This window comes from Vidua chalybeata, chromosome 21 (assembly GCF_026979565.1).
Source record: "Vidua chalybeata isolate OUT-0048 chromosome 21, bVidCha1 merged haplotype, whole genome shotgun sequence".
In the NCBI taxonomy this organism is placed as follows: Eukaryota; Metazoa; Chordata; class Aves; order Passeriformes; family Viduidae; genus Vidua; species Vidua chalybeata.
Window position 1 is genome coordinate 3,911,435 of NC_071550.1, and position 26,126 is coordinate 3,937,560.

General features: G+C 55.6%; 1 protein-coding gene across 4 annotated transcripts in view; it reads left to right on the forward strand.

Annotated features, from left to right (window-relative positions):
- The window catches only part of RALGDS (ral guanine nucleotide dissociation stimulator), a 57,194-nt gene that overhangs the window by 15,600 nt on the left and 15,468 nt on the right, over positions 1-26,126 (forward strand). For 2 of the 4 annotated variants that reach the window (XM_053961856.1, XM_053961857.1), the window contains exon 1: positions 17,812-18,075. The exons of 1 other annotated variant lie outside the window; for it this stretch is intronic. In XM_053961856.1, the coding sequence (XP_053817831.1) occupies positions 17,896-18,075 (180 nt within the window). In that variant the 5' untranslated portion in view covers positions 17,812-17,895. Of the gene's footprint in view, positions 1-17,811; positions 18,076-26,126 lie in introns of those variants that run through there. One more of the 4 variants, XM_053961855.1, reaches the window with a different exon arrangement.

The window sequence follows — 26,126 nt, forward strand, 5'->3', positions numbered from 1 at the left end:
TCTGTTTCACACCCTCTCATCCTTCCAGCTCTGCCTGTTTGCCTGTCACAACAGCCAGAGGGAAATGCTGTAAGTGCCGCAGACGCGGTTTGATCATAATCACAACCCAACAGCAGGCAGGACCTGTTGTGCGTCTCCAAGACAATGCGCGGGCTCGGCGAGTGCCACGCATGTCGATGAGGCTGGGGAGCTCCCGGCGGGGCCGAGCAGCAGCCGGAGCCGGCGCCGAGCTTACCCCGAGAGAAAGGAGAAGCTGGGGGCAGGCAGGGAGCCGGGGCAGGCTGGCCGAGGGCTGCTTCCCCAGCCTCGGCCGCACACACGCACGCACACGGGCGCGCTGCTCACACGCGCGCACGCTCAGCTCCCGGTGCGGCTCCTCGCCGCTCTTTGATTCGCGAGGGAGGAAATAAGACCTCGCAGGAGCGGCAGGAGCAGCAGCTGTTGGCAAGATGTGCTGACAAAATCGGACGGGGAGAGAGAGAGAGATCTCCGGTCGGCTTCGCCGCCTGGGCGGGAGCTGCTTCTGGGAGAGGAGCGGCGGAGGAGAGAGAGGAGGATGAGCAGCCCCTCCATCCCCGGGAAGATGGAGGCTAAACCTTTGTTCAACGTGCAGAAGGCTCTGGTGCAGCCTGTGCAGATGTGCATGTTGGATATCCCCCTGAGCGTGCAGGATGACGATGTGAGTAGAAGGCGAGGGAGCTGCGAGCCCGGGGCCGGCTCGGGGACACGGTGGGTGTGCGAGGGGCCGTGAGGTGCTGTGACCCCACCCCGGCACCATCCGGGGGTGGTGAACTTCTGGCAAAGTTGACGATGCCAAGAGCTGGCACCGCCTCCAGATGTGACCGTTTCCTCTCTGAAGTGCTGTATCCTGAGGCAGGCTGTGGCGCTTGCCAAATCCAGGGCACCAAAACGAAAGGAGGGGTTTGGGAGGGAGGGGGAGCCTTGCTGTGTGGAATAAGAGTCGTGTTGTGGCTCGATGCAAAAGGGAGTGTTTGCTGTGCGTCTCCTGGCTCTGCTGCCCTGGAGTGGCTGGTGGGTGTGAAGCCCTGCGAGGCAGATCTGCCTTCACACACCTTGGTGGCTGCCTGGTGTCACCATCTGCCAGGCTGCCCTGCCTGGTGTCACCAGGCTTCGGTCCTGCCCTCCCGCTCTGCTGCAGCTGCAGGGTTTGCTTCACCATGCAAAAATTGGTGTCGATTGCAGCATTGAGGCAGAGCTTTCCCAATGTGGGTCAGGGGATCCCTGCTGAGGGCTCCTCTTGCCCCTCACAGAAACACACCCCGAATCTGGCTGTGCATGAGGGACCCTGGGATAAAGCTACTGGAGAACCCAAAATCAGGGGCGATGCTTTTTAGGGCTGGTGGGCGGTGAGTGGTCGGCGTCTCACCTGTGTAAGGGTTTTGGGTGTGATCCAGGTGCTGTTAAAATTTGAGGCCAAACTTGCTTTGATTTTTGGAGCAGGGAAAGCCCATCTCTTGCTGTATGTGCTCAGGGCGTGTAGTGTCACTGCAGGAGCTTTAAATCTGGATTTTCTCCATGGCCACCAACTGTTCTGTCACAATCAGCGTTACCTTCTCTTCAGCATTGTCTGTGTGTTTAAAGAGGTGAAATGAGAGCACAAAAACGAGCCCAGTTCCCCGGGAGGAGGGAGCACTTTCCTGCAGGGTGGTGTGTTGGATCCTGGCAGGGCTGGGGAGCCCCAGCCCAGCATCCTGAGTGTCCCTGCAGGGACAAGGGACTTGCAGGGAGCCTCCTATTTTTAGAAACAGCCCGGGGGGCTTGGCCAGGATCGACAGTGTTGCTGCACTAACGAGGATAATGAGGATACCTGTGACGGCGGAGCTGCTGGGGTGTGCCAGGGGTGGGCAGGTGCCTCCTGCAGCATTCCTGGGAAGGAGGAAGGGAGGGAGGGAGGGAGGGAGGTGGCTGGAGCGGGTGAAGCAGTGCCTGGGTGCTTTATTCCCCTTCAGCTCGATTCCTAAGCAGCAGATTTCTCCAGGTTTATGCCAGGCCATCTCCATTCCTGCTCAGCAGTGCAGTCTGGTGCTGGACTTCTCTGCAGCCCCTGCTGCAGCAAGGGGGATCCTCAGGGTTTGCCCGACACAGGTGGAGGCTTCCCCACTTCCCTCCCTGCTCTGGGCATCGGCTGGGACCGGGCACGGGGAATGCCCTGGCCTGGGTCACTCAGGGACCTCTGCTTGCTTATCCTATTCCTGGTTTTTAGCAGAAAAGAGAAATAATTTTTAAGGGGGCTATGCAATATGTTAGTACTGGGTTTTTTTCTTATTTGGCTGGGTTTTTAACAATTCCTACGAGCCCTCTGGAGGCTGCTGGGTGACAGCCAGTCCTGGCAGTGAGGCTCTGGTTGGTAACTGGCACATCAGGGTGTCCCCAGATTGCAGGTCATGGCCAGGGCATTAGTGCAGGACAGGAGAGTTTAGGGCTTCCTCAGGGAAACTCCAGCTGCCAGGGGGTCACACTGGGACTGGGTCTCCAGCGTCCCCATTTTCACATTGCCCAGCCATGTTCACTGGTGCTTTCAGCCCCTGCCCTCTCCTGCACTGGGCAGACTGGGATGAAACCCCCGTAGGCAAACACTGACTAGCAGCACCCGTGAGCAGGAGGTGGGCCAGGGACTGCTCTGCCTCTCCATGCTCATGTACCCCTGCTCTGAGGCTCAGTTCCCATTCCTGGAACGCGGGGCCACAGCGGGTCCCATGGCTGGAATCTCCATCTGCTGCAGAACACAGATGGGGAATTTCCCCAGCAGGGAAATCCTGAGTGGCGTTTTTGTCTGCGAGGTGATGGAGAAATTCCTCTTTCAGAGCTGAAACATTCCCCCAGGCAGGCAGGGTTTGGTGTCTCACACCCACCCGCAGGTCCCTGCTCATCTCCTGCCGTCGCTTCCCCGGTCTGCGTGGGCAGCGGGGAGGGAGCAGTGTTGGCATTTCCCCCTCTATTTCAGAGCTTTAATTTCTATTTCAGGCTCATTAATTTCCTTTCTTCTTGGAGATTACACAGGCAGGTTGGGAAAAGTTTAGGGGCTGCATTACCTGGGCTCTTCTGCAGGATCCTGTCTGTCTGTGTCCACCACATCTGGGCCATCCCTGAGCCTGAAAAATGGGCTTTCCTCCTGCTGCAAACCATTCTCTGAACACACAACTGACCTTTTTCAGGCTGGATTCCCAGGGAGCAAAATTTTGACTTCAAAAAGGAGCAAGGCAAAGCCCAGGTTGGGGACACCTCACAAAAACAGGAACCTCTGGGTCGAGTCTCTTCTCCCAGGGCAGCAACTCTGTTGGGTTCTCAGCTCATATTCCTGTTTTTCAGGGAAACTGCTCTGCCCCAGCAATGGACTGGGTCTCCTCTGGGGGACGTTTCACCAGCAGGGAGGTGCTCATGCCCACGTTCAGTGGGTGGGTGGGGGTGAACATCCCCCCCAGGTTACCCTCGGTGTGGTGCTGTGTATCAGGCAGAGGAGGCTCTCATTTCTGCCTCCCTTGATCGCTTTCAGTGGGGTTGTCAATCCCCCCTTTCATAACTCAGCCACAGCAGTTGCAAAATTGCCCAGACTGCCCCTTTTGCTCTGATGGGGAGGGATTTCCAAAGCTTTGCTAATAGAAGAGCAACAGTTTCTATGTCTGCAAGGTGGGGAAATCAATGAGCAGGCTGTTGCAAGTGATATAACGGCTTTTTGTGGCATCTCAGGCAGTTCCCTGACGTGATGGAGCTTTATGGCATCTCAGGCAGTTCCCTGACGTGATGGAGCTTTATGGCATCTCAGGCAGTTCCCTGACGTGATGGAGCTTTATGGCATCTCAGGCAGTTCCCTGACGTGATGGAGCTTTATGGCTCGCTGATTGTCACCTTAATTGGCGACATCCCCTCGGTGCCGGTGCGATGTCCCGCGGCGGTGCGATGCTGCTGCCCGCTCCCAGCGCATCCCTCCTGCCTGGTGAGCCGCTCCAGCCGCGGCTGGGCATCCCAGGGCACGCCAGGCTGATGCCGTGCAGCGCTCACGGCGCTGTGCCGTGATGGAAAGCGCTGGGAAAGCCTCCCTTGCTGCAGGGGCCGGCAGGTCAGGGAAGAGCAGCACAGCCGGGGGCTCTCCCAGCACTGCAGAGTGAGAAGCGATCGGGGGAAAATCTCATTGTCCCGCCTGGGCACTTGCATCCTCCACAGCCTGTCCTGGCGGTCTCCTCATCTTTGCCTTCTTCCTTTCTCCTCTCTGACGTCCTAATAAGTGCAGTCGGTCTGACTTCAAAGTGGTTAGCAAATATTTTCCACTCCAGTGAGCTAATTAGTTAAATTACATTTCACATGCTAATTTATTCCTCTAATATTTTTTTTTTTCCTCAGCATACTGAAATACATGAGAAGATAAAAGCTTGGTTTGACCTTAGAGCCAGGCTCAGAGGAGCTGGAGATGGGAACTAATGATTAGTTCCCGGGTTTGCCGTAGCACAGGCTTATTCCCTGCCGCATTTGAGACCTCATTCGGCGGAGTTTTAAGAGTTTTAGCTGCCTGCAACCCGGGCATCCTGGGTGAAACGCTGTCCTGCGGCACACAGAAAGAAAACTTTCAGACCAGCAGTAACGAGCTGCTAATTTCCGTCTTCATTGTTCCTGTCCGCAGCACCGGTATCACCTTGGAGTGCTGCATAAATAGCAAATTAATCCTTGGGAATGGTGTTACTTCCCCCATCGTGGCTGGAAAGGCTTAAACTGGGAGTCAAACAGGGCCAGGGAGCTGATGCTGGTGTCAATCCCAGGTTGAAGCTGTCGGGGCTGGAAAGGCTTTAACTGGGAGTCAGACAGGGACAGGGAATTGCTGCTGGTGTCAATCCCAGGTTGAAGTGATAGCTGCCAACGGCCCCGTGGTGAATCAAAGTCTGCCGTGTCTGTATCAAAGGCTGTTTCTTTTCCACCGTGCGCATATGGTAGATGTTATCGAGAGGGAGGAGCTGAAAATGAGCTCTAGGACCATTTCCTGACCACGGTTGCAGTCAAAAACAACAAATTCCTCGATCCCTGCTCTTGGCCAAACTCTCCTTTTCCCTCAGGCAAATCATCACTTGGTTTCTTTGGAGATAATGAGAAACTGTGGAAAAAGACTCCCAGATTTAATTCTTGTCTATAAGGGCAGAGATTTAGGAGCACGCTGTAAAGTCTCGTGATTTCTGAGAATTGCCCTAGCAAGGCTGAGGGCTAAGCCCACCCCACACCATTTGTGCACATCCATGCAGTGCTGGGGTGTCCCTGCAGCCCCCGGGGCTGTGTGTAACCCCTCTGCTGCTCTGTGCCTCTGTGCTGGTGTCGGGCATCAAACACTGCCCCACGAGCCATCTGAACCCCTCCAGGTGCACGCGTGGGGCCATGAACACACTGCTTTGTGCCTCTGGCTGATGCTGTCCCAGGAGGGACAATCCCCGTTTCCAGCCCTGGGCGAGGCTTCAGAGAGGGAAGAGTTGGTGTGGTGGCTGAGCCCTTACACTGGTTTAAAAGGGATGGGGAAAAGGTCCCCAGTTGCTGCTGTTTGGGTCACTGGTGCTAAAACATTCACCTGTGCCTGTGTTTCCACACCGAATAAACATGAGAAATACAGCCCTGGGAGTGCCAGGCCAGTAATACCAGGGTTACTACAAATAAGCAGGTAGCAGGGTGGTGTTGATGCAGACAAGAGCTGCTGCAGTGTAATGAGAGCACAGACCTCTGGAGCCTCAGCCAGCATCTGACGCCGCTCCCTGGGGTACAGCCTGTCTTGGGGCTCCTGCTGGCCAAGGGCTTGTCATTATTGCCTGAACTCTGTCACCTCTGGGACAGGCTGTCTGCAGGTTTTGAGGTGCCTGGTGCTCACCAAATGTCTGTGCCTTGCCCGTGTGTGGCCACACCGGTGGGTCTGCGGTGGTCACCTCACGTGTGCTCACTGCAGGGGCTGCACTTGCCTGACCAGCTCTCACTGCTGCCCTCGGAGAGTTACTGGTGCAATTAAAGCTGGGCTGATTCTCTGTGTACTGCGAGGCAGAGAAGGAGCTGATGTTTCCAGCAATTGTTCAGTCGATCTATTTTCAATGTATTTTTCCAAGTGGCTTGGCTGGGTCTGTGCTTCTGAGAAAACGAGGTAAAACACCCTCAGCTGGTGCACATCCAGGCCAAGCCTCTGATTTTGGTGGCATTACAACCTGTCCCTAGCTAAGAACGTGATGTTCAAGGTGACCTCCTAGAGTGCTTCTCTGCTTCTTTGCTCTTCCTCCCCATCCTTCAGCACCAACATCTCTGTCTGAAGCTTGAGGGCAATGTGAGAATTTGCTCCTCGTGCAGCTTTTACTCTGTAGATGTGGTTTTCCCGGAGGTACAGGCTCTGCTCTTGCACTTTCCACCTCTCCAGTGAAATGGGATCTCTTCCCTGCACTTTCAGCTTTCTCTCGCTCTCTGCTCTCAGTTTCCATCCCGACGATCCCGTGGGATCGGCAGAGCCTTTCTCGTGGCTCCGGGCGCTGCCGAGGCAGCTGCACCGCCAGCTCCCGGTGCCCGTGTGCTGCTGCCAGGAGCCGGCTCCATCCCTGCCCCCGGGGCTGGGCACCCTGACTCGCGGCAGATCGGCCGCGGAGCAGCTGCCTCCTGACAGTTCCATTCAGTAAGGGCCCGTCAGTGCAGTTTGCTGTCTCTGTCACCGTGCGGCGGGCTCGGGGAGCGCCGGCAGAAGCCGCTCTTGCAGGAGGAGTGTGCCGTGAGCGCTGCCAGCCCTGCCCAAGTGCGCTCAAATAAGACAAGTCCAGTTTGCTGAGTGGTTTGGCACGGCACAGGCCGTCAGAGACAGGCTGCTTGCTGCCTGCCTTGGGTCTTTGCCAGAGCACGGTGACTGTTTGCCCCTGGCCATCCCGCCCTCCCTAGGCGGAGGTGCTGAGCTCCAGGTGTGGGTGTTGCCTGCCCGTGGCTCCATCCCCTCCTCCGCACAGCCTCCCGTTCCAGGTCCTGCAGCCGGCCTGGGGCAGGGACGAGGCTGCCATCACCACAGCCATTGATTCGGAGTGTGCCAGCTGCAAACACGGGGGAAATGGAGGGTGTGCCCCATTCACAACCCTTTACACGTAAGAGCAGAGCATGGGTGTAACCGCGGGCATCTCCCATCCAGGAACTCCGTCCCAGCTGACCCCATGCAATTACCCCGTGTTTCAAGGAGCCCTGGGGTCGTGCAGCAGCCGAGACAGCTGAGAGTGGCAATCCTGAGTGTGTCTGACACGCCTTGAGCTGGACCCTGCCTGGCCTCGGATGTGGCTGCCACCACAGAGGTGATGGCACCGCTCCTGTGGCCCGTGGCATCGCTGAGACGTCCTCTTGTCACACACAGCTGCTCCTCGGGCAGCACCGACGAGCCCCGGGGCTCTCGGCTCGGCTCCAAAGCCGACACACGGCTCTGGAGGATCCTCTGCCCCTCGCTGCTCGCTGGTGTCCCCACGCAGGAGAGAGCAGCTTGCTTTTGTTAAGCATTGCCAAGCACAGACAGGCACCACTGCTGCATCCAGGTAGGGCTGGATTTAGCCACGGGAGCTTCAAATAGTGCTAAGAAACACCCCTGCCAGGAGCCCTGTCCTGTGACAGCTCGATTTGGCCACTGCTGGCTGTTAAATGCTGTTGAGATGCAAAGAGCATCTTTGGTTTCCATGTAATTGTTCGTGAGGTGGTAAAACCCTACAGGGAGGGGGGACAGCCAGGTGCAGCTCGGTGTTGGCTCTTTTATGAACCTGGAGAGCTTTGTGGTGTCAACACTGCTGGAAGGATTGGCTGCACTGCCCAAGGAGTTGCTTCTCCCCAGGTCCTCCTGCCTGCCCCATCATATGACAGTGGTGTAACAGGACAGGCAGGGCTGCTGGTTCAGCTGGGGCAGAACTTGTGATATTTGGTATTTTTAACTCCGGGCTCCTGGAGTCACGTGCGTGGCATCACTCGTGGTGTCTGGAGAGGGCAGGACATGGTGCACCCCAGTGTTGTGGTCCAGAGCTCAGGCTTTGGGGCACCACTTCCATAAAGATGCTGGTGAAGGCCTGACTTTAAGAACCTCAAAGGCTGTTTGCATCCAAAATCTGATTTGTTGTTTTTGTTCTGTCACTGCTGTGCAGGCACCTCCTCAGCTCTGTGATCACTCCTCTCCTGGCTTCTCTGGGCTTGTGCTGGGGTTGTCCCTGGGTGTGCTGGGGCTGCAGCAGCTTTTGGCAGCAGGACATTGGGGTTTGGTTCCAGCTGACAGCCCAGGAGTGGGAAATACCCAATCCCATCCTGCTGACAGCTGCCTTTGTAACTCGGGTGCTGTGAGCTCCCAAAGGACAGCTGTGAGCATCAGGCCCTTCACCTGGAGGCATTCAGGAGCTGTTTGGGAGGACAAGGCTGGTTTGGGTGTATTGAGGAGGACAAGGCTGGTTTGGGTGTGACAATCTTGGCAGTGTCTGGCTGTGATGTTGGTGACAGGGAAATGCAGTGCTGACCTGAGACAAAGGGGCTTCCTCTCCTGCCTGCCAGGAAAGCAGCACCCCAAAATCTCCCCTAATAACCCCTTTCTGCTCATCCTTCTCCCTTTAGGCTCCCGTGTGCATTGCTCTGAGAGTCAGGGGTTTTTCTTTCATCACGGTGCCTTCCCCAGCACTTCTCCTTCCCATACTGGAAACTGAGTGCGAGTTAGAAACTGCAACGGAGCGAGGAAGGAGGGGCCATGTGGTTTGTGGCGCCAGAGCCTGGGCTGGCCCCGCAGAGCGGCTGGGAGGCACTTCTGGGGGCTCTGGGGAGAAGAGCTGAGGGCAGGGGAAGCGGGATGGAGGAGCTGTTCCAGCCCTGTGGGGTCTGGCAGTGTCATGGGTGTGGGTCGGGGAGCCCCTGACCAGGGGGATCCCGCCTGGGCAGCCCTGGAGCTGTGTGGAGGCAGGAAATGGAGATCGATCCCTCCCCACCCAGCTGTGTGCAGAGCAAGAGGGAATCAAAAGCAGCTGAAAATCCCGGATTTCCCTTTCTGGTTGGCGGAGAGGGATGCGGGAAGCACAGGGGAGGAGACAGACAAGTGAAGTGGGTGCAGCTCCACCTTTTCCCGACGCCTCTGCACCCACAGCCCCTGGGGGGAACTGGCTCTCCAGCCCTCCCCAGTTATTTGTTTATCTATAATCGAAGACCTGGCTGCTGCTGACAGTCCAGCTGGCCTCAGAATGGCACCAGACCCCGTCTGAGACCTGTGACACGCTTCCACTCCCAGGGCCCCTCGAGTGCCAGCTGTGCCCTGGCACACCCACCCTGGGAAGGAGCTTTGTCAAAGGTGACTCTCAGCCGGGGCTGGGGCAAGGAGGGGGAAAGGGAAGCTCCCCGGGGGTTTGGCTGTTGTGAGAGATGACTCAGTGCATGCCCTGGCTGGGTGGCACCGTCTGTGCCACCGTGTTACGTGCCCACGTGTCATGGAAACCCTGACACTGCTCTGTACCCGCGTGGCACGAGTGGCACTGGGAAATGAGCCATCGACACGGGTCTGATCCTCACTGCTGGGGTTAAAGCCACCCTGCAATGCTGCTGGCAGCTCAGGAACGGATGGATCAGGCCATGCACTCTGTGCCACGGGAGGCAAAGAGGGGAGAAGCTCCTCAGGGCCCCACTGCTGTAAAAGTCTGGGTGAACCCCTCGGGGAGCAGAGTGCTCCACTCACTGTCTGCTCCCTGACCCTCCTGCAGGAGCTTGGGTCGTGTTTCCTCGCTGTTTTCCCTGCAGTTAGGGGAGCCAGAAAGAGCTTAAAATGTAATTTCCTACCAAAATCAGGCTGATGCTGTCACGGTGTCCCTCTGGCTGTGCCCTCTCTCCCCAGATGACTTCTGAACCCGCCGACCTGCGTCGAGCAGATCTGGCTGAGGGCTCGCAGATAATTAAGTCTATGCAGAGATGATGAAATGAGATGGTTGAGAGGAGGAAAAGAATCTTGTAAATGCCCCAAAACATCTGTAGCATGAGTTCATGTATTATTAGACACCAGCAAATCCACGTGGGAGATGCTCTTTACAAACACTTAACCACAAAAACATTTTCATTCTCGGTTCGTACATTTTTAGGCACCAAAACCAGTCTCGAGACACAAAACCATAGGAAGCAACACAAGTAGTTTTAGTGCTCATGGGATAACCTTTTATTTTAATAAAACCTGAAATTCTTTTGGCACTCAATGTGATTCCCAGAGCCAAGGCTTGAAGGAAAAACAACATAAATCATGGACTCGAAAGCAAAAAGTTGGGAGGGTCAGCAGCACTGTGGCTGGACTCAGCCGTGGTGTGACCTGGTGGCACTTGATGAGTTTGTTGATATTTCTGCCACTGTAACTGAGGGACAAACCTGGCCCTCAGTCACTGGCATACAGTATTGTTTGGGAGAGCACCGCTCCTCCATGCCAAAACCCCCACAACAAAAAGAGTTCTGCTGGCCATGGAGAGAGGCCCTGGAATAGCTTCCCCCTCTAAAACAATGCGGAGCGGAAACGTTTCAAAGTGGTAATCACCAAAGGGAAAATAATTTTTTTTAAACATCCTTTGTCTGAGCGCCTAACAATACCTGGGAATACTGAAAGACTTTTCCAATTCTTAATTGACTTTTCAGCCATGTCACTGTTTGTTTCATCTCTGCAATAGCTGGCTCAGGGCTGGGCAGTGAAACTTTCCCTCTCTAGCTCTTGCCAGCCCCTTTTCCTGACTCTCACGTGGACAACACCAGTAAGTGTGTGCTCAGGCTGTTACAGCAGAATGTTTTCATGTCCACTCACTGCATCCCTGCCCAGCCCGTGGTGAATTTGGCCCAGATGACTTGGCAGGGGCCGTGCAGTGTCAGCACCGGGGCGCGCTGGCTGCTGCTCCAGCTGCCGGACGTCTCTGCTGCTGCTGCTCCTCCTGCAGCTCCTCTCCCTCATCCCTGGGGCTGTTCCGGCCCTCTGGCTCCTCTCTTGGCTGCTGGCTTTCAATCCCATCAGCTCTTCACTCTGCTGGAGCCTGGCTCCAAGGTTTCACTCCTCACTTCAGATCAAGCTTTCCTGCAGCTTCCCGACGCGTCTGGGTTTTGATTTATGCTTTCCCTGACGTTTGTGCGGTCAGAGGAGATACAGGACCATTGTTGGAACATCCTTTTCATATCCCCTCTTAAGGGGCTCTGTTCCTGTTTAACTGGGTTTCTTATTTTCAGTAATCTCAGTTATTTATTGATGTTATTAACGTGGTGCGTGTGTAACTTTCCTGTTGCTTCGTTTATCCCCATGACCTGGCATTTAAATCTGTTCCACCTGATTCCTATACTGGGATAACTTTGTGCAAATCTGTTTTATTTGCCTACCTGGATCTCTTCAGATCAACTCAGCACCTTGCAACCTGTTTGGCTCCATTTTTAAGCTGGCCTTTGGATATGATATGATATAATATAATCTTGTGCAAGCGATCAACTCCATGTGCTTCTTCCCTGTGCCTGTGCTGTGGCATCACTTTTCTCTTGGACTTCTCAGCAGTTCTGTGGCCTCATTCCCTCCCCTGTGTGTGTCCAGGCACGTCCTTCCAGCAGCAGGGCAGTGAATGGTGCTGCTCACGTTCAGGGAGCTGAGTCTGAGCGTGCTGGGCTGGTGACACAGACGAGAACGAGCAGAGTGGGGTCACAGCAGTCCCCAGGGGATGCCCTGCACGTGCAGGGGGCAGGGGGAGCCTCTCCTGGCCTTCCCTAGCGCAGGAGAGGCAGTGGGAATAAAGCTGGAACAAAGCTGCTCTCCTGGCTGGATGCACAGGCCAGTCCCAGCTCCCCACCTGTGTGCCTGGCTCAGGTGAGGTGGGTGTACCTGTCCCTGCAGCAGCACAGCCCACCAGGGCTGGAGCTTGGGCTGGGGCAGGAGCTGAGGAGGAGGAGGAGGAAGAGCTGCTCTGCCAAGCAAAGTTTCCCTGTTATCCACTGGGATTTCTCCGTGGATCAGTTTCCAGAGCCTCGTGTTTCTGGGATTCTCCTTTTACACGATTCAGCTGAACGTGTCATTCTGGCTGGTTGTTGTGGGTGGAAAATTGTGCTGCCTGCCCTTGGATGTGTTTTTGAAAGGTGAGCAGAGCCAGAGCTTTGCTCTGCTCTGTATCCACCCAGGCGGTGGATGTGTGTTTTCAATATAAAATGAAATCTCACTATTTCATTCAATTTTTCTGGCAGATGAGAAGGAATGGCTTGATTTCAGAACTAAGTTCCCCTTATCCTGAGGGGCTACACCTATTCCCACCTTTCCCTGCAATTTTTTTGTGGCTCCATAACCTTTCCCCTCTTTTCCACCAGTGGTTTTCCTTTCCCTGGCTGTTCTGCAGAGAAGCCAAGCAAGCAAGGATGGAAATTAAAATAACGGAGCACCTGGGAGGCTTGAACCCGCCACACACTGATTGCTAAGCAACAGGGAGAAATGTTTTTCCTGTTTTCCTTTTGGTTGCAGGCACCTTAGGTGGTATTTCTTGAAAGAGCTGACTGAAACACTCTGGCAGAAAGGTGATAGGAAGATAAAAGCTGCCTTTAAAGACAAACAGCTCAAGAAATAATGGTCCTTATCAGAGGAGCTCTGGTGTGTCTGCAGCAGCTTAAAGCCTGCTGAACTCTGCACTCCGGGGAGAGCCACGTGGGAAAAGGGAAAACGCTGCCACCAGGAGCTGCAGCGTCCTCCCGGTGTGGGGATGTCCCTAACAAAACTCACTGGGTGTCTTGTGACCATGAGCTTTGGTCCCTGCATCCCCCTGCCAGCAGTGCCCTGAGGTCTCTCGGTGCTTTTCACACCTTGGGCTCTGCTGTCTTCAGCTTTGTGGGCACATTTTGACATTAATAGTTGTATCTTGCCTCTTATTTTTCTGAGTGTTTTCTTCTTTGCTGTGAAGGAATCCAGGTGCCTGCTTGAAGTGTGCTGTGGTTGCTTCTTTCTGAGAAAGTGGCTTGGTCTCCCCCCACCTCACATGTTGGCCTTGTTCTGGTGGGATTTTAGAGGTCAGAAAGTTTGGAAAACAGATGTTTGTGTTGTTGCTTGCTGCCCTAATGGAAGCTCCTCAAATACCTGATAAATTGCCTGGAGAAGAGAAGGTTCTGGGGCAATCTTAGCAACCCAGAGCACAAAGTGGCTTCAAGAGAGCTGGAGAGGGACTTTGAACAAGGGTCTGGAGTGACAGGACAAGGAGCAATGGCTTTAAAAAGAAGGAGAGTGGATTTAGATTAGATATTAGGAAGAAATGCACCCTGTGAGGGTGGTGAAACCCTGGCACAGGTTTTCCAGGGATGCTGTGGCTGCCCCTGGATCCCTGGAAGTGTTCCAGGCCAGGCTTGGAGCAACCTGGGACAGTGGAAGCTGTCCCTGTCCACGGCAGGGGTTGAACGAGACAATCTTTTAGGTCCCTTTCAACCCAAACCTGTTGGAATCTAAAAAACCCAACCCCCCCAAAAAAATCTGTGATTCTGCTACGGCCAAGGGGGTGGTGTAAGGAGTAGGATGGAGGGGAAATATTCCTGCAAGCTCTTGAGTCTCCAAGGCTTGTGGAATAATTGCTGAGCTTCAGGAGCCGGCAGCCTCGGCAGGAGCTGCCGTAGCACGGGGGCTGCAGGAAATGAAACACAGAATAGCTGGATGGAGACTCTTAGATCCTGATTGCCCGGGGATTTGCTGTGCTTCCTCTGCTAGGAGCTGACAGTAATTAGGGGCTTGCTTGGCTGTGTTAATGCTTGGTGTGGAGGAGAGCTGTGCTCCCGAATTAACCCGGCTGCCCATGGGGGGCTGAGGGGAGCGGGGGGTGCTGCAGCTGGGGAACAGCTGTCCCTGGCACAAGGGGCACAACGGGCAGGAGAGCCCAAGCCAGCCTTCCTCCCTGCCAGCACAGGGTTCACAGTGCCTGATCTGTCAAAAACAGCCCCAAAAAACGCCCAAAACCTGGAGGCAGAGTGACCCAACTGCCCTGGATCTGAAATACTCGGCAGAGAATCTCCTAAAATCCATGCCTGCTGTAAGCTGTGGCAAGTGGTGGGTGGCTCTCATCTAAAATCTGGTTAAATCAGGGCATTGATCACTCTGGGAGTGAGAACTGGATCTGTGAGGGTCTGAGATCTGTTGGCCCCCAGATTTGTGGGGACCCAATCTCACATCTCTGTACAGATTGTATGGACAGAGCAGTGACGTAATTTTCCCTTCTTGCACAAGCTTTCCCCCTCATCCTGAAGTGGAAGAGATAGTACTGGTTGTTTACTGTTTTATTATTATTATTATTATTATTATTATTTCTTATAAAATAACCTTCCAGCTGAGCCTGAGCAGTGAAAACAAAAGTCTTTTCCAATTAAAATTGGAATGCCCAAAAGATTTTGATCTAGCACATAATGCCTAACCTCCAGTTAGTAATTCTTGTAACTAGGTAGCACTTTTCCTCCAAAATGCCTTGAAAACAGCAAGAAAAAGGGCTTCCCCAGCTGCACAATAGAAGGAAGTGCTAAGGGCCCCATGTCAGAGCCTGACACAGACTCGCCTTGTGAGCTGGTGCCAGAGCTGGGACAGAGGCCGGATAATGTTGCAACTCCCACATAAAGCAGCCCAGTTCCCCTCAGAGGCTGCTGGTTTGGGTCCTGGGTCCCTTGCTGGTCCAACAGTGAAAGCTGGAGGTGTGTGATGCTCCAGAGGGGCTCAGTTAGAGGTGGTGAGGGTGATTCCTGCTTTCTCTGCTCAGGGCTGAGATCAGCTCTTGGCATCGGTCCCGCTGTGGTTTCACTGAGGCTCACAGGGAGTACGGGTTTGTCGGGGTGCTGGCAGTGCCCTGGGGGTGCTGGCACTGCCCTGAGGGTGGTGGCAGGAGCACTGGGTTGTTTGCAGCTGATGCCAGGCAGGAGCAGCTCCTGTGGAAGTGTTTGCGAGCCATGCTTTGGGGTGGGCAGCCTCACTTGATGGCAAAAAAAAAAAAAAAAACAAACCCACAGCAACACTGAGCGCAGGAACTGGGTCACTGTGAGTTTTGCCCTGTAGGAAAGATGCTGGAAAGCCCCACTGAGCAGCAGAGCAGGGAGATGAAAGCAAAGGAGGACTGGAGGATGCAGCTGAGGGAATGCTCAGACACCACTTGCTGGGGAGAGACAACTCGGGGTCCAGGCTGAGCCCAGTTATTAACTGAGGTCTGAATCTGCAGGTCCTGACTATAACAGATTGACCCAAATTGATTCCCAGACCAGAAAACTGGCTTTAAGTTTCCAAAAGCTTCTCTGTGTTACCCTCTCCAAGTTATTGACCCTGCAGGAAAGGCTGGAGACTGCGGCAGAGGAGCAGAGCTGCTCCGGTGTTGGCTGTGTGGGTTTGTGTTTATCCAGCCAAGAGCTGATTTCAGAGTGGTGGAAAGACAAAAATTGGTGGATTTCCCACAGCACCCAATTCTTGGGCCTGCCAGAGTCAATGGGACATTTACAGATGCCAAGGAAAAGCTCAGTGCGTTGTGAAAAGTTTCTTGCTGAGTTTGCCAAGAGCAAATTGGCAGTATATTTTTTTAATGAGTCATTCAAGCATTGATCGTTTTCTTAAATCCCTGAAGTCACGTGCATGTCAATTAATCACATTTTGCAACAATTTCTTGACCTTCAAGGAGGGGATCCTGAGGCTGTGATGCTGCCTGTTCCCTTTCACCTGTGTGCTTAGAGGCAAATAAGAAGCCCTGAAAAGTTATTTGTTTTGAATCTCATGATTTTCAAGAGCCTTGCCCCTGACAGCTGAGTGTTTGGGGTTAGCTACGCAGAGCAAACATCCTGAACTTGGGCTCCTGACCCTGCTTTGAGTGTTTTGCTTTTCAGACCCAGAAGGTTCCCAAGAGAGGAGAAAGGAAACTGACTGGCTATTTTTAAACCCCTGCAGTTGCCTTCCTGCCTTATATTATTTATTATCCATTATCAGAAGTGTTTTTCCCCTGAAACCATCTTTAGTGGTCAACCGAGGGATGGTGAAAATTGCCCATCAAACAGAGCTGCATCTTTCTGCAGAGGTCAGACGAAGCTGGAGGCTCTGGGAGGGCTCTGCCAGCTGAAAATGAGTGCTGCTGTTGTTTGTTGTGTGCCCTCGAGCCGTGCCAAGCGATTCCAGGGGTGGGCTGTGATTATTCTGCCCTAAGACTCAAAAACGAAGCAAAGCAGAGTCTCCCTCCCAAATATTTCGCAGCCCAGAGAGGCAGCACTGATTTCTGCTGGAAAACAGGTCCCTGCCTCTGATTTTAGCGTGTCCTGAGCAAAGGGATGCACGGCACTGAGTTTCACAGCACATCTTGCAGTGCCACGTGGTTCCTGCATGACGTGTCAGTGGGGCTGGGGACACCTCTGCAGGGAGCAGCATCACATCCTTCTGCGGTGGAGAGAGCTGCAGTGACCCACCTGGCACTGCGGGGTGACCTGGGCAGGGATCAGGGCTGGATCTCTGTGCCTGGGCAGGCTTAAAGTGTGTATTGCCCCCAGAGATGTGGGGCTGCCACGGGCAGTGCAAGGCCCTGCTGCTGGGCTGGGTCCCCTTTCCCAGGATGTCCAGGAAGTCCCCTTTGACCTCTTTGGCTCCAGATAAAGCAGGACAATAGCCCACGTTGTCCTGGCTCATCCTTCTGCCTGGTAAACTTTCCAGTTGGAAGCCTATCACAGCCTGGCAGCTTTGTTAATCCCTTCCTGCCCGGGCAGGAGCTGCTGGTGCCCTGGGCAGAGCTGGACATGGGAGCCTTGGCTCCATCCTCACTGGAAATAAAGCTGCAGGGCTGGAAGGCCCTGGGAGGCCGATGTTATTTCAGCTGCAGAGGGAGCTGAGGCATGAAAGTCCGGGTTTTGGTGGTGTCAGCAACAACTGCCCGGACCCTGTGATGCAGTTTCTGAGCAGTGTGTGAGGAGGGAAGGGGAAGAGCAGGGGAGAGCTGGAGCACGCAGTGCTCAGCGCAGGGGGCTGATGAATGACAAACAGTTCTGCCCGTTTCTCTCTGCCTCTGAAAACAAAATTATGTCGCAGGGGTTCTCTAAAGTGGGATCTGCAGCCCTGCTGTCCCCCAGGCTCGTTTTGCTTTCCCAGAGTCCCTGCTGGGCCCAGAGCAGGTGCCCTGGTCCCAAATCCCCCCTTTGCCTGTGTGTGGGGGGCCTGGCACTGACTCACGTGGGTCACATCGCTTCATCCCGCAGGGGACACCGCCTGCTGCCCCGCAGGGCTGTGACCGCGTCACCAAGCCCAGCTGTGGCCAGCGAGAGGCTGAGCACTGCTGGTGGGGGCTGAGCTCCCGGGCTGAGATAATGCCCAGATGAAAACACGTGCTGGTGGTGTTCACGCGCTCGCAGTTAACACTTTTTCTTTGGCTAGCGGTGCGTGAACCCCAGGTGCTTCACGAGCACCTGGTGACACAAAGATCCCCTCCCAGAGCCGTTGTCACCTGTGTGCCTTTCCCATCAATGGAAACACCCCGGCGTTTCCCCCGCCCAGCTGGGACTGGAGCTCTGGCCACCCCCGCAGCCCCCCGAGCATCCTCCTCCCGCCGGCCGCCCCTTTGTGCGGCCTCGGGGCTTTTCACGCCTCCCGTGTCCCCGTCCCCCCTCCCCGAGGGGGCCGAGCCGCGCCGGGCCGGCCCCCGGGGGCGGGCGGAGGCTGCGGGAGGAAATCCAGTGCCTGCTTTACAGCCGAGCTCCGTCCCGGCCCCGCCGTGACATCAGGCCGCTGTTTCGGCGCGGGGGCGGCCGCGGGCTCCCGGCGCCTGCCCCGCTGCTGCGGGCGCTCCCGCACCGCTCCGCACCGCTCCGCTCCGCCGCGGCTCCCCCCTGAGCATCGCCCCCACGTCCCCGCTGCGGCTCCCCGGGCAGCCGGGGGGGCTGGCGGGGCCGGCGGCGGGTTGCGGGGCCGGGGATGCGGCGGCCCCGCCGATGGTGAGCCGCCGCCGGGCCCCGCCGCACCATGTCCCCGCCGGCCCCGAGAGGATGTTCGAGGGCTGCCGGCGGGCGCGGAGCCTCTGGGGCGGCGTCAGGCTGGAGGTGGCCGGCGAGAGCAGCCCCGTGGTGCTGCACAGCTTCACGCAGCTCGACCCCGACCTGCCGCCGCTGGAGGTGAGTGCGGGGATGCGGGGTTTGGGGCGCGGGCCGGGCCCCGCTGCGCGCCCCTCGCGGGTTTGGGGGGGCTCCGCCTCGCTGGCAGCGCGGGTAGGGCTGGCCCGGAGTTTGTGGGCATCCGCAGAGTGTTTCGCAGAATTCTGTTTCATGGAATCACGGAGCGGTTTGGGCTCGAAGGGACCGTAAAAATCATCTTTCCCCATCCCTGCCATGGGCAGGGACGCTTTCCACTACCCCAGGCTGCTCCAAGCACCGTCCAGCCTGGCCTGGAACGCTTCCAGGGATGGGGCAGCCACCGCTTCTCTGGGCACCCTGTGCCGGTGCCTCACCAGCCTCACAGAGAATTTCTTCCTAATATCTAATCTAAATCTACCCTCCTTCAGCTTAAATCCTACCACTCCATGCCCTTGCAAAAGTCTCACCAGCCTTCTTGTAGGCCCCTCCAGGTGCTTTAGGTGTTTCTTTTTATTGAACAAATGGGTGTCCCTGCTTGGCTTTTTTTGCTGTGAGTCCCTGTGCCCCTGGGGACTGGCAGGCAGCTGCCAGGCTCTGTAGGGAGAAACCAGATGCTCTCCCTCCAGGCACCCAGGGAAAGGGGCAGATTGTTGAAACTTCGGGCTTTTAATATTTAATTTGAGACTCTGGCTGCGGGAGGCAGGAGTCTGCTCAGATCTGAGCTGTTTGTAAAGGCTTCAGGCTTGTCCAAACCACAAAAGTGTCCTCTGGGAAGGTTACGGGCATTGGGAGGACTTTCCTGGAGGATGCAAAAATATTTGTGCTTGTTTGGGTTCAGCCTCGGGTGGCTCAAAGTCAGGCTGGTCCCAGCGAGGCCCGAGTGCTTTGTTGATGGCAGTTGTATGTGGAGGCACCCGAAATAATCTGAGTCAGAGCTGGGCCTTTTATCTTAGTAATGGATGATCGTCATCGGTGTGGTGGGAGTGTCGCTGATTGGGAGCAAACGGTGTGTCAGGAGGAGCTCAGCGGGAGGAAGGTTTTGCTGCTCAGAAGTCGCAGCCCTGGCGGTGCAGGGGTTAATACCAGCGAGGGTCAGCAAGTCTGGCTTTGCTGGGATTTAGAGCCAGCTGCAGATGTGCTGCTCTGGATGCTTCCCGCTGGAATGGGGGCGGTGGAGGGGGGGAATCGCCACTAAAGCCTCTCTAGTTGCTGTACAGATATCCGCTGAGGGCAGCCAGCGTTTCGGGGAGGGCAGTGGCTCCTTCTGCCAAACAATCAACCCCACAACCTGTGATGGAAAGTCCTGGTCAGGAAGGGATGAGCTCAGGCTCCGGCTCTCCCGCTTCACCTCTGGCCTGGTGGCAGAGCTCATCAGCTCTGTGAGAGTTCATGAAAGCTCCATCCAGCTTGTTTTCCCCCCTCTCCCCTCCCCGCCCGTCTCTCCTGGGGGTGGGCGTACTGACATGCTTCGCAGTACATCATCTGGTTCGTGTTATGCCTGGCAGGAAGTCCAGCCTCGGCCCGCGGCGCTCCGGGAGGCTGAGGGGCCGCGCTTTTGGCGGGGAGAGCAGGAGCAGGGGGAGGAAAAAGAGGGAAAAGAGGGGGTGATGCAGCGTGCTGCCCCTTTCTTCCCAGGGGACAGCCTGCCTGGCACAATGTGCCCCGCCTGGAGGAGGCTCTGGAGCTCAGGAGAGGCTTTGGAGCATCTTGGGCGATGCGGCTGTGAGGGAAAAGTGATGGTGCTGAGGGAGGCTCATGTTTTATGCATGGCCCCCACTGGCCCTGAGCAAACCCCGCTCACCTGAGCATGGCACGGGCACAGCTGCCAGCCAGAGCTCCTCCCGAGCTGTCTGTGCCCACGTTTCTGCCCTGGCCTGTACGTGGGTTTGTGCTGGGGAATGGTCAGAGCACAGCCCCAGCAGCTCACTCGGGATTTCCTCCCAGTCCTGAACAGAAATTCCTTCTTTTTTCCTATTTCCAAGTGATGGTGAGAAAAGGGGCGGCCCAGAGGGGTGCACTGTGACCCGTGGCCTCCTGAGCAGCTTTGGGAGGCACAGGGTGTTCATTGCATGAGCGGGGAGAGGAAAAAATGTGTCACTGTTGTGACAACTGTGGCGGCCTGGTGGGGTTGCAATCCTCAGGCAGAGCTGTAGATGCACACTGAGAGGAGAAGGCAGATTATTTGAATAAGATCCCCCAGGGACCATCAGTGTTTTGCTGAGCCCCAGTGACAGTCCCTGGGACACTGTGGGACCTTTGTCACCTCAGCCAAAGGGAGCTGTGCTGGATTTTGGCAGAGCTCGTGGGTGGACAGGCTGGTCCCACAGGGAATGGAGGATCCCTGGAAAGCTGCTGGGCAGGCTGCAGGGAACGTGGCTCTCTCTGGTCCTCGCTGAGCCCCCAGGGGATGGCAGCAGGGAAGACTTTGCCTGTATCCCACAGCAACGGTATCGATCAGCAGGCATCACTGTGAGCCAAGTGTTCTCACCAGGATTTGAACCACGGGGGATGGAAAACTTAAACCGACTGTCTCAAGTGGGGGTTTGACAGAGCAGTTTTGCAGACCTTTTGTTTTGACCTTTTCAGTTCCAATACATTCCATATTCAGCAGTGAGTATCAATCCTTCCAGTCCAGCAGGAGCCACAGAGTGAATTTGGTGGCCCTCCTGGTCCTGCTGGCTAGGAATGGCCCAAAACACCACTGCAGATGACACAGACTGAAACTTTCATGCAGCTGATGTTGCTGAACCTCTGAGGAGGCTGGGCTGACTCATAAAAAAAGCCCTTATAAAAAAAGTCCTTGTAATTCTGGCTGTGTTTGTTTTCTGAACAATTAGGAGATTTTCAGTTGCTAAATGAATCCTTGAAAACTTGAATTGCTCAGCCCAGATGCCTTGTAGGTCAGTGCTTGTTCTTTACAGCTGTGAGGGAGAGGCAAAGATATCTCTTAAAAGCCATTTTCTTTTCACTTCCTATGGTGCCTTTGGAATAAGATCCTTTTCTCCCAGCCTGTTCTCCTCCCCCAGGCACAACCTGATATGTCCCTTGCAATTTCCCAGATGAACATCATCTGTTGGTATTTCTTGGATGGGGACCTACCTTCTGGCTCCCTTCCAGAGAGGTTTGGTGGTGAGGCCTGGAGCAGGCTGGGATGCTGATTGTTGGTGGCTGATGCAGGGTGGGAATAACAGAGGGTGGGAGGGTTTTTTTTAATTATTATTGCTTGATATGGTTGGAGAGAAGCTTCCAAATGTGTTTGTGTAATAATTGTTTTACTCAGAGGCTGCTGTGCCATGTTTCCATAAGGGTGGGGATTCCCATACTGGGGTCTCACTCAGGTTTTAGTGGATTTAGTACCAGACTGGCAGCCCTGGAAACTGAAATCTGTGGTTGTTCACAGGCTGAATGGGCAAACCACCCCCCAGGCCAGCCCTGTGCTTCAGCATCACTCAGCTTCAGCCCCCTGGCCCAGATCAGACTAATGCTCCACTGCAGCCTCTTTTTTTCTGGCTCTCGGGGTGGCATCACCAGGCAGGGGCAAGTAAATGCAATCTTGGAGTATTTCCCCACTTCCCTGGGCCTGGCTTTGGGGTGTGATGAGCAAAAGGAGCATCAGGCCAGCTGTGCCTGCAGGGATGGGTCTCATTTAGCACCCACCACTGTTTGGGATTTGGGATCTGGCTGTGACCACCCCACTCTTAGGGCCAGAGCATGACCTGTTTTTAGGGCCCCCTGAGCTGCTCTGGCCAGCAGCTCCTCCATCTCCCTTTCCAGCTCTAACCAGCCACTGTGTCCCCCGAGGGGAGTGTAATTGAAGGAGGAAAGAGCTTATTTAGGTCACTCCAGACCACATTTAAAGGCTGGGTATGCCCTGCTCACACTTTCTCTGATGCCCTTATCTCCAGAGCTGCCTAATGACTGCCTTTCAAACGTCCATGCTCCTTTTATTTAAATATATCCTTGCAGCGGGGCTGTCTCAGTTCTCAAATATTTCTTCATCTCCCACGGACTCAGCAAGAGGGGGGAAAAAAATGTGGTTGCTAAGGAGCAGGATTTGGATACAAAGCTGGCTGAGCTGCTGGCGGGGGGCCCCGGGGGGCTCGAGCACAGCTCATGGCCAGTCAGGGTTTGTGCATTGCTTTGGTGGGATGGCACCTGCGGGGTCTGGGCGAGGAGGATTGGGGTTTGGAACATTCCTTTGGCCTTGAGGAGGAAGAGTTGAGTTGTGGGACTCGCTCCTTTTACAGGTTAATGTGCTCATCTCGTGATGTTTGTGTGGGTTAGATCCCACTGCGGCACCCGTGGCTGGTCCCAAATGTGTGTCTGTTGTTCCAGGGCTCTCTGGGATCTTTGTTTTGCAGAGAGAAGCATGTGTGGGCTGAAAGGTGAGGCTGGCAGTGGGGTTTGGTGCCCAGGAAGAAGCATCATGCTGAAACTGTGTGGCAGCCTCTGGCTGGAGCATTCCTGGGAACACCAGCAGCAGAGCAAGGACAGCAGGACAAGGGATGTTTGGATACTCCAGTTATCAGGTGTCTCAGTGCCCAGGTGGGGACTCACCTGCACGTCACAGCAGCCCCAGTAACGATGCATTTGGACTTTGCTCCTGAGTCGTTAGGGAAAGGGAGTGCTGAGCTCGGCACGGAGCACTAATCCCAGCAATCCCAGTAATCCCAGTAATCGCAGCCGCTCCTCGGGCGGGCAGGTTGGCCGCCTGAAGGGAGTCACGGGGAGGGGGTCTGAGCAGGGCCAGAGCTGCAAGGGCTGCTCTGGGCACTGGGTTGGCACAGGGGGTTTGCAGAAGGGCCCTTGTGGATGGGCCTTTTGTTCCCTTAGCACCTGGGAACAGCTCTGCCAGAGGTGCCGGGAAAGTCCTTTCCCAATTCTCAGCACGTGGCCGCGTGGGCTGTGCTGAGCAAACGCTGCTCTCCTCTGGTGCACTGAAGTGGTGACTGCAGCTCCCCAGACCTCCGTCCCTCACCTGCTTTGGGTTTGTTTTTGTGATGTCATGCAAATCACCTCTCCGGTTTTCGGTTACATTCCCGGGGCTGTGTTGGCGCGGGTTCTTGTAGGGCAGCACTTTTACATTAGATAACGCCGAGTTCCCTCTACCTGAGGGTCAGGAGTTATGTGACAGCTGAATGTCACTGGAGATTAGGCACAGGCAGAGGCTCCTGGCGTGGCCCGTTTGCCTCGGCTGGCCCCACAGCAGTTTGTTTTCATTACACCGTTGGTATTTGGATGAGCTCTGCTGTCAGAAACATGCTGGGACGAGAAAGGGCGTCTTCCCTCCTCATGTGGGGTGCTGGGAGCAGCTGCCTGGGGAGCCCTGGGCTCAGCAGAGGCAGGATGGGGATGGCTCCGGCTGCCAGGCACCAGCTGAGTCCTCGGAGTCAATGGGAGGGAGAAAAAAGTTGGTCTAACTTGCAAACAGAGCAGATTGGAGAGGAAACTCATCAGAGGCAACTTCATCTGCAATGCTGAGACATTATTTTTAGAGCGGCTTTGCTTTCTGCTAACCACAGTCCAGCAGCTGAACTGAGGGCTTGTGTGGAAACTGCTTTGCAAAGGGCTCGCTACTCATCTTACCAGAACTTCTTTTCATGTGATGGAGCAAAACCACGCAGCCTTTCCCCGCTCCTTGCAGCGGTTGGGTCTCCATGGAGACTCTCAAGCTGAGAGCCTGCCCCAGGCTCCTGCTCCAGCCAGTGTGTGTTTGTGAAATTATGTGTTTGCTTTGGGTTCACCTCTAGGAGTTGGGAGCTGACTTCAGGAAACCAGGGTTTAGCCAAGCTGGGCAAAGCAAAGCATCTTGCCTGGGACTGGCAGGGGCAAAGCTCAGCTGTGGGAAGTCAATAAGGATGCTGAAGCAGCACCTTCATGTGGCTGGGGGGTTCAGAACCTCACCTTCCAGTTTAGGCTGAAACACGGGGCATTTTGGTCAGAGACTGTCTAAAAGGCTCAGTTGGTGGCCTGCTGCTGGCAAGGTCTGGCTCTGTGCACTGGAGCAGCAGCAGAGCCTGGGAGCTGAGGCTGATGGTGTCACCCCACCCCTCCCATGCTGTGACCCCAACAAGCACTGCAGACCCTCCAGGGCAAGGCCAACGCTTAGGCTGGTTTATCACCTTAAAGCAGCCCAGCTTTCCTCCAAAAGCTGCTATTTGTTTGCTTTTGGTTATATTTTCCATGGCTATCTGGTCGCAGCTGCAGTTCTGCTGGTCAGGAGCCCCGTGCTGAGCGATGCGTTGGCGGTGCCCGTTGCTGGTGACACTCACTGGGATTACTGGATTTCCAGACAATGTGCTTTACTCCATTCTGTCCCGGTTGCAACAGTGAGAACTGGCACGAAGACGGGACAGGCCTGGCTGGTTCTTCCCTGGCAGTGCTGGGGTGACTCAGAGCGTAGCTATGGATCACACCAGTGTCATAACAAACACTTCTTCCCCGAGGTGCTTCTTGGGGGGTATTCCACAAACTCCATCTCTCCCAGTCCTCATTCCCATGGATTATGGTGTGTTCCTCAGCAGAAGTCAGCTCTGGGAGGATGGGGCTGTTTGAGGCTTGACTGCTCTTAATCCAGGGAACACCAAAGGAAAGGAGTCAGGGAAGGAAAGTGGGCACCTCTGCCCTCTTCACATTGATGCTGCCCCATTGTCACTGTGCACTTCAGCTTTTTGGGAATCCCAGGGTGTGACCCTTATTAAATGGGAGGGTGGGCTGCAGGAGTGCTCCCTGTGGCTGGTAATGGCAGAGGATGAAGGGGGCAGGGTGGCAGGAACAGATGAGTGGGGGTGGGAACGTGCTGTAGCCAGGAGGAACAGGCACCTGTGTGGTGTTGGAGCTGCTCCGACGTGATTCATGGCCAAACCCGCACCTACAGAGCAGGGCTGCGGGTCTGGGGAGGGAATTTGTCCTCCCAGCCCAGACACCTGCATTCCTTGTGCTGCAGATTTGGCACACTCAGCGCTCAGGGCAGGACCCGGGGCCAAACCTCACTGCTGAGGCTCCCGGTGCGTGTGTTCTGGCACTTGACAACAGCGGGAGTATTATCTTTTTCCAGTGGTTTTCTCCCCAGAGGTGCCAGTTAATCGTAAAATCTCATTTGCCTCAGCTGTGGAAATCACCCGGAGCTGGCGGAGCATCCCGTTCCCCCCCCCAGGTGCCGGCATGTTGCCACCTGCTCATGTCGCACCTCCTGCCTCGTTGACACCTGTTTAAGTAATACTCCCAAGGTGAGATTTTGTTGATTACAAAGCAGAAGTGCTTGCTCTTGCCTCTTCCACCTCCCCACGGGCGCCGCGGGGAGGGGAGCAAGTAGCGGGATGCCCTGCCAGGGGAGAATCTCTGCGGAGCGAAGGGGATGGCCTGAAACCCGCAGCTGGGCTGTGCCGGGACACGCTGGGGCTGCGGGTGTCAGGAGGAGGCTGGGACGAGCCCGGCTGATCCCCTGATCCCGGGAAGCACATGCCAGCAGCAAATGGAGGAGCCGCGCGTCATCCCGGCCGGGGTGGGAGCTGGGCGCGGAGGGCACGGCCGGAGAACAAAGCCTCGCATTTATTCCTGCCGTCCTTTCACCGTCAGCCCCTCTCTGCCTGGATTGTTCCTGCATTTTCTCTGCTTCAGCTGTTTACTGGGTCACCCTGGTGCAGACACGCACACAAAGAGCGAGCCATCGCCGAGCCCGTCGCTGTGCCACCGGCGCTGCGAGCCCCTCTGCGGCCCCGGCGGCACAGTGGTGCCATTGATCCGGCTGGCAGAGCGTGCCCGGGGCCAGGCTGGCCTGCAGGCATGCAGAGCCCCCCAGGCATCCTCCTCTGCCATGGCTGTGGCCATGGGATTTTGAGGAGGGGGCCCCTAAGGGTCTGGGCTTGTCAGCTTTGCCCATGTTCAGTCACACCGGGTTTGGTGGAGGGAATGCCAGTTGACGTAAGGCAGAGTAAACACAGGGGTGGACACGTTTATTGCACTGGGGTTTATTTCGGTTCAGCTTATCTAAGCTCAGGATGTGTCTCAGCTAATTTGAAATTAACCTTGTTCAAATGGAAGTGGAGGGGAAAGGAGCAGTTTCTGTCAGCCAGAGTGTGCCCAGGCAAGGC